At 42.0% G+C, this 8,303-nt stretch overlaps 1 protein-coding gene across 1 annotated transcript; it reads left to right on the forward strand.

The window, feature by feature from the left end:
* Positions 1–1,288: 1,288 nt before the first annotated feature.
* On the forward strand, positions 1,289–7,074 carry LOC120681850 (isocitrate dehydrogenase [NADP]-like). The gene is made up of 15 exons (XM_039963485.1): positions 1,289–1,670; positions 1,783–1,826; positions 1,943–2,052; positions 2,784–2,821; positions 2,896–2,973; positions 3,108–3,161; positions 3,237–3,338; positions 3,429–3,514; positions 3,583–3,686; positions 4,985–5,053; positions 5,132–5,247; positions 5,423–5,457; positions 5,680–5,822; positions 5,958–6,080; positions 6,729–7,074. The coding sequence occupies exons 1-15, from the start codon at positions 1,436–1,438 to the stop codon at positions 6,820–6,822; spliced, it is 1,431 nt and encodes a 476-aa protein (XP_039819419.1). The 5' UTR covers positions 1,289–1,435; the 3' UTR covers positions 6,823–7,074.
* Positions 7,075–8,303: the final 1,229 nt, after the last annotated feature.

Below are 8,303 nucleotides of genomic sequence, written 5' to 3' on the forward strand. Positions count from 1 at the left end.
CATATATCAATCTATATCCATGTGATTGAGTACTACAGATTTCTGTGGTTCTAGTCTGACTGTCAATGTTTAACATAAATAAATTGAAAATTCTGCTGATAACATGTTGGAACAATGCCAACTCACATTAATATAGCAAAGACATTGCATTGTTCCAGGCCTACAAAGGCAAATTCACAAGTTACTTCATGACATACATGATGCCAACAGCACAAGCAACAACACTCATAAACATCAACAACCTCACTGTCCTAACCAACATATCGATCTTAGCTTCCAGTTTACTGGATCTCAATCTAGGACCGTACACAGGTCTTGAGTTGGCTTCTCCTTCTTCTTCTTGTTCTTCTTTTTCAACAATTGAAGCTACCGCTCCTTCATGCATACTGATGATGCCCATGCTAACAAGATTGTTGAAGTACTGTTTTTTTGCCAAAAATAAAAGGGACATCGATTTGGTGCCTACAAATTATTCTAGCATTAGATGCATATTCAACTTCACAAAAATAAAAGAACTAGATGAAGACTCAGCTCACCCCTTTTATGTTTCTTGGGCATTTGAAAAATACCCTACCAAGATTGTTGTCAGTCCATGCCCGCAGCTCAATCATCCGTGTCAACCCGCACTCTGTGCACTTAATCAGAGGGAAACCGGTCTCCTCGCCCAACGAGGGATTCGCCCTAGCGTCACTCCTCCTGGAGGCCGACGATTCCCCTGTGCGGCGATGCATAGCAGCCGAACCAGGAGTAGGAGGGGAGAACAAGCAAGAGCAAGACACCAACGGATCCGAACAACTGGGTGGGAGGGAGAGAGCGGAGCAGTAGGCGGCGACGGAGTGGATCTAGGGGAACGGCGCGGCGGTCGGCAAGGAAAATGAGAGGGAGCTGCGTCAAAGTGTCAGGGCGGGGTGAGGGGAAGAGGGAGGAGGGGCACGGCGGTCTTTTCTCCTGCCCCATCCACGGTGGACAGGTGAGTTGGCATACCACGGGGTTAAAAGTGACAAAAATATAGGACTTGGAACTGTTCAGATGACAAATATTTTTGCTCCATTCTTAAGCTCGCAAACGAAGAGGCTGTTCGGCTTGTCTTGTCTTGGCTTGTCTCGACTTGTTTCGATTTATTTCCTCTCATAGAATACTATTTATTTCACTAGTCCTATACTATTTATATTATTTATGTACTCAGCCTATTTATACTATTTATGTACTCAGCCTATTTATACTATTTATGTACTCAGCCGAACAGTCTCGGCCTCCGTAGGGATGACAAATATTTAAATACCCCCTCCTCCAGTCTCACCCACGCCGGCGTCCTCCGTGCCCCCTCACCGGCACGCACGCTTCCCACGCGCCGCGTGCTCCTTGAAGTGCTCGGCTTGTGGGATGCGGCCACCTGGTCCTGCTCCTGCCCCGCCGCCTCCTCTCCTCCCTCGCCATGGCTCGCGCTTCGGTCTCCAGCTCCGCGGCGGCGGCGGCCGCAGCCCTCCTACCCTTAAACCCCGCCCGCGGCGGGAGCCCCCTCCCTTCCCTGCTCCCCGCGCGCCGCCTCCCTGCCCCCGGGAGCGGCGGCGCGTTCCGCGGCATCTCGCTCCGGTGCTATGCAGCCGCCGCCGCCGCGGTGGCCGAGCAGGGCCGCATCAAGGTCCAGAACCCCATCGTCGAGATGGACGGTACACGCTGCACCCCCCCCCCCCCCGCGCCTCTCTCTCTCTTCCCTTCGTGTCGCGCGGGCGTAGGCCTGAGGGGCTGATCACTCTGCTGCTTCGCTTGTGTTGTTTTCAGGGGATGAGATGACGCGGGTCATTTGGAGTATGATAAAGGATAAGGTCTGTGGAATTTCCGTGTTGTTTTCTGCTGTTCTCGATCACTAGTGACTTGTAGTTTTTATCACTTGGTGGTTTGCTGATGCGAATTGGATGGGCTGGAATTGGACTGTGCGCAGCTCATCTTCCCGTATCTGGAGCTGGATGTGAAGTACTATGATCTTGGAATTCTCAACAGGGACGCCACCAACGATGAGGTCACCGTGGAGAGTGCAGAGGCTACATTGAAGTAAGATCAATTCCTGCTTTCGCCTGGCCCTGGGGATCCAGGTTTTGACATGTGAAGCTACTTGCAGTTGCCAGTAACTTAGTCACCAAAGCATTTAGGAACAAGGGTCAGGTGTTTTTCACGGGACATCCAATATAGCTGGCTGCACATTAGTGATTTCCTCACACTGATGCCATAATCATGGATGTGTTGTTCAAAGCATGTAAATATCTTTCATCCATGGCAATTAGTAGCACTTCGGAGGAAGGTGCACAGTAACATAAGGTGTGATGTTTAATGTTCCAATACTCTTTTTTCCCTGATAGTTTTATGTGAAGAGTATCAAATATCTTTAGTGGGGCGCATTTTCTCTATGGCAGGACAAGGCTTTGCTTTTTGGCAAAGCTAAAGGGACTTGAATGTTTTTAGTTTCCTATTCATTGCGTTACGTAGGATTGGTATTACTCGTTTCCTGTCTATTTGTTCTGGTGTTTCAATCACCCAATCACTATATATTTGGTTGATTATCTAAATTGGTAAACTTTTAACTTTTCCACTTGTTCTGGTAATCATGCCTAACAATCTTCATATCCTGGAATTGATTATAAAAAATATAGTTCATCCCAGTACCATGCTGGGTCTTCTGCTAACTTCCATTTGGCTTTCAAGTACCATGATGCCATTCTAGTTTTGCAAGATCATTTTGTACATTCTATTTATATCTGTAAGATCTCGTTTTGTGCTCTCAACAGGTATAATGTAGCTGTTAAGTGTGCAACAATCACTCCTGGTAAGTCTCTTCAACTTTTATTTCCTGTTTTCAATCATATATCTGAGTGTTAAGGTACACTTATTTTTATGCAGATGAGACTAGAGTCAAAGTGTTCAAACTCAAGTCTATGTGGCGGAGCCCAAATGGCACAATAAGAAATATTCTAAATGGTTTACTCCCTGCTCTTTCTGACTTCTAATAAGTTTTGGTTTAACATACTAGAAAAATTATATGAAATATCCTAGATAATGATAGCTAAATTGTGTCATTCTTTCTTTCCACAATTGCTCACCGTAACATGCAGGCACTGTTTTTCGCGAACCCATCTTGTGTAAAAACATACCACGTATATTGTCTGGTAAGCAGATTACTGTATGACATGTTCAATGCAACCATTGTAAAGTTGTCAAATTAATAAAATTGTGTTCTTTAGGCTGGAAGAAACCTATCTGCATAGGAAGGCATGCATTTGGTGACCAGTATCGAGCAACTGATATGATTATTGATGGTCCAGGAAAGCTCAAGATGGTATTTGGTGAGTTCAGTTTGATCGCTATTTTAGTTATATCATAAATCTGCTATGTTGATTTTCTCATCTGGTTCCTTGTTGCTACTGAAAAATCAGTGCCTGAGGGAGCTGAGGCGGTGGAGTTTGATGTCTATGATTTTAAAGGACCTGGTGTGGCATTATCGATGTACAATGTGGACGAGGTATTGTGGAACATTAATAGGACTCATTTCTATCTTTGAGTGCTATTATAACGTCCTCTCTTTTCTAGTCTATTAGGGCTTTTGCCGAGTCATCTATGGCTATGGCACTTTCCAAAAGGTGGCCTCTTTATCTCAGCACCAAGAACACAATCCTAAAGAAGTACGATGGCAGGTAGGAATTTCCATCCTTTGCTCTTTGTAGTATGTTCCCCTTATTGCTCTTATCATGCATTCTTTTGTCGCCTCAAGGACTACTAAGGACCCTTCTGTGATGCTTGTGTGAATGTATACATGGTTTCATCTTGCTATCTAAACCTGATTGGGATTGAGCAAGCATTTATCCTGACATAGATGGCCAAGGCATATTTGTAGGAAAACTGATTGCCACTACAATCTTTCTTTCAAATACAGTTACTACTGCATGTTTATCATTACAATCTTTCATTTCAATATTTCTTTCCCTAAACTCTTTGCAAAATAAAAAGTAAAAACTACCTAGTCTGGTTTAACTTTAGGGTTCAGATGGGGGCTAGAATGTCTTTCCATGATTTGTGATTGATGGCACTTTCCAAAAAAAAAAAGGCAATCATCTCTGGATGCTGCTTATGTCGCTACTTAAGCTTAAATGCTGATGGAACTTTATCTTTGTGCATAAACTAAACAAAATACGATAGAAGGTTGGAACTGCCATGCTTTGACATTTGTTGCATGTTCCCCCCTCGTATTGCTGTCAGTCTGTCACAGTGTGCTACCTTTTTTACTTTTTGTTGGCTCTTTCACTTCTGGTGTAGTCTGGGAGGATAATCTGAAACTCCCTGGTGATGTAATGCTGTTAGATGGGGAATGCTATTAAAACTTTGTCGTGGGTGGTAGTTTCAGTCTACTCTTCTGGCTGGCCCTTTATGCAATTATGGTGGTCAATCCAGGCTGGTTTGCTTAGGGTAGGTGAACTAGAGGCCTTTGGGCCTTAAACTGTGAAGACTTGTAGTTGTAATTTCGTTCTTTCTCAGTGATGAAATTCGGGGTTCACCCCAGTATGGAAAACAGTGTTAAGCATTCTGTAACTGCCTCAAGGACTACCAAAGACCTTCCCCTCTGATGCTTCTACAAATATAAAAATTAGTTTTATCTTATTAAGTCTGGACTGTGAATGAGCAACATTTCGTCTGACATAACTGACTGGCAAGATTGTGCCTTCACAGTCGTGCTACCACGATGATCTCTCCCACAGTGTACACTGCTGCATATTTATCGTCAATCTATCCCTGATGTTGTTCTTTCCCTAGTCTTTTTGCAACCTTCAGACTACCGAGTTTGGTGGGCATTAGGGTTCAGACAGGAACCAGAATGTCTTTCCATGATTTGTCCTCTGACTGCTCATTTTGTTTGGTTGCCTTACTACACCGCAGCTAATCATGTGATACCAGACCAGTCCAATATTGACACCTGCAAATTTGAAATGAATTATAGATTCAAAGACATCTTCCAGGAGGTATATGAAGAGAGCTGGAAGGAGAAGTTTGAGGAGAACTCAATATGGTTTGTGCTAATTTATGAAGATTTTGATTATGATTGTTTTTTCTCGAATGACAGACAATCTTTACATGATGCATATAGGTATGAGCACCGGTTGATTGATGACATGGTAGCCTATGCTGTGAAAAGTGAGGGTGGGTATGTTTGGGCGTGCAAAAACTATGATGGAGACGTCCAGAGTGATTTCCTGGCCCAAGGTTTGCAACAATTTTCTCCTGCTATTACATGTTCAAATATACTGTCATTATTGAGATGATGTGCTTACATGAAACCGCATGGTGACAATAGGTTGCATCCTTGCTTACCATGTGATAATTTTCCATGTCCCCTATTTCTTATCAATTTATTTTTCTTTATGAATGCTTGTTTCAGGTTTTGGTTCTCTGGGTCTGATGACATCAGTGCTGGTACGTTGTGTTATCTTTTGCACCTCTGTAGAGCTCATTGCATAAAAAAACAATATTACACATTAGCATGAGCTGCATTTTTTATATTCAAGTTATGGGACTGGGACTTGAAACCACGGCCTCAAATGCCACTAACTTATGATTAGACCACTAGGATGCATAAATGTCCCTAGTCTGCTTTTTATTAAATTGGATCACTAAATAGCAGTTTCTTTTCTACAGCTGTCTTCTGATGGGAAAACATTAGAGGCTGAGGCTGCTCATGGGACTGTCACTAGACATTTCAGGCTACATCAGAAGGGGCAGGAGACGAGCACCAACAGTATTGCCTCAATATTTGCTTGGACTCGTGGACTAGAACACAGGTAATGACTCTTGTTGGAGTAAATGATGAATTTCACACATGAGCTTAGAAGACCTATTAGAATCATGATCTGTTTTTGTTTGTCCATCTGTTTGTGTACCTGCTAATTTAATAATGGTATATTTTTTCTGTTTAGAGCAAAGCTGGATAAAAATGATAGGCTGCTGGATTTCACACACAAACTTGAATCTGCTTGTGTTGAGACGGTGGAATCTGGCAATATGACGAAGGACCTCGCACTTCTTATTCATGGCCCCAAGTAAGCGACTTATGCTGTTATGCATGTCTTCAGTTTTCCATGTTGTTCAGAAACTATGTTCAATGCTGATATCATTTCGTGTTGATACACTCTTAAGATGGATACAAAAAGATGGTAGCATGTTAATGAACAGACACAACGTTGATTGGTAACAGCTAGGCAGTTAAATAACATCTTTACTTATGTTAATTATAGTTAATATAAAGCATGCCGTATGCATCAACAAGCGATGGGCTAATGGCATTGAGAACGAAATTCTTTTATTAGGAACGATCTATATTTTCCATGCTTGTTCTTGATCATCATTTGGAATTTGGGACCAAATCTTCTACATGATTTCTGTTTAACTAGGTTGTGCCATCTTTGATTCTTTGTAACATGCTTAAGCCAATAATTGTAGCACCATGGTTACTCTTTCTGAATTTCTAAACAATAGAGATGAGACTATTTTTTTGTATGCTTGAAGGCATAATAAATGACTAGTATGTAACCATGTCGATGATTAGTCATTGGGTATCCTGCTATTTTGCCTGGTTTGAGACTGAATAATCTTATTTGTTTACAGCAGTGTGGTCTGTTCTGTGGCTGTTGCCTCTGCCACGCTGTTTTGCCTTGTTTTCGTGAGCATGAATATGTTGTTGTTGCTAGGGTATCAAGGGAGTTCTACCTGAGCACCGAGGAGTTCATCGATGCTGTTGCTCAGCAACTGCGAGGAAAGATTCAGACACCAGCTGCAGTGTAATCTTGAGCTGAGCCTGAAACCGAGTGAGCCAGTTTCGCTGTGCATTCGGCGCACATTTTGAATGGGGAGACAAGATGGATCTCAAACCATTTTTTTTGTGGGTTAAAGTGAAAGTGTGAAACATTTCATGGTTGGGTAAGTAACGGTCCAAAGATCATCAAATCCAAAGCAGCATTGAACACAATATATTGCTAGTTTAGCCGTCCGCTATGTTATTTCCAATTTCCAGAATTTTATCTGACCATATACTTAGCATGAGCTTGGTGGATTGGTGTCCCTTTCCGTTCTTCTGCATACGCGCTTGAGCTGCAAGTCTGCAAGGGGTACAATGTAGGTCCAAGATTCATACCGTTTTCTTGCATCAAAGGTTCCGACTATACGGTAAACAGCTGGTACTACAATTTCATTGCCAGTTCCGTAGGAAGCAGTGATGGTTTCATATCCCGTGCGTAGACTAGCCGAAATTATTCCATCGCAAAGCTGGTCAACAGCAGCCGTGCAGACCAACTGCCTCCTCATTTGTTCATCATCGAGAAATGATGGGGCGATTTCAAGTTTGGATCCAAGTGCTAATAAATAAAAATGATAATCTTTAGAACTACCCACTCTGTTTGGCTATCTTATCAGCCAACCAGCACATCAAATTAGCATTAGCCACTAGCTAGTCAGTAGTATTTTTCTCTCACAACAAATTAGCAGTAGTTATAACTAACCAAACAGAGACAAGTGTAAATAAACATAAATGCTATTAGGATGAGCTAAGTTTACCCAAAATATGAGTGCTAATATGCGGTAGTATTTAGCCCTCCAAACAGGCAATTTCTATTTGTCGCATATGTGAGCGGGCGCCGATCCATCGCAGAAAGCACTTTGCCGCAGAGCTGAAGTGCCTTGGACTCCGTACAATACCAATACTCAAATAAAAAATGCGCTACATCACAAACCAATTATTCAAATTAAGTTCTGATTGCACCGTTACGTTTTTTTCGGTAAAATGTTCAAAACTAGACCACACTTGACTATGTTTAGATGATATTTTTTTATAAAACATTTTTATTTGTTCTAGAACAACTTGTTTTGTTTTGGAATATTTTGTTTTCTTCTCAAAACAATTTCTACTTTTTATGAACATTTTTATTTGTTCTAGAAAAAATTATATTTTTTAGGGTGGAACACCAAATTTTTTCTAGTTTCACCATCAAGTTACTCCAATTAAACAAATCATCCAAATATAATGTATTCATAATTTTTCAATACTGGTATGTAAGAAGAAAATGTTGTGCATGTAGCAGGTGCCAAGGTGGCTCCGTGGCTGGTGGGGGAGCGTGCTGCAATCCTTCTGCGATAGCAGAGCTGGCCCTCGCGCGCGCTAGGAATAGGAATAGACATCCCCCTCCAAACACGACGGCCGTCTTCACACATTTTTTTACCCATTTTCAAACAAAGATGACTATAATTCTTTATTTTTTGATTTTTAGAGA

Source organism: Panicum virgatum, chromosome 7N (assembly GCF_016808335.1).
Source record: "Panicum virgatum strain AP13 chromosome 7N, P.virgatum_v5, whole genome shotgun sequence".
NCBI lineage: Eukaryota > Viridiplantae > Streptophyta > Magnoliopsida > Poales > Poaceae > Panicum > Panicum virgatum.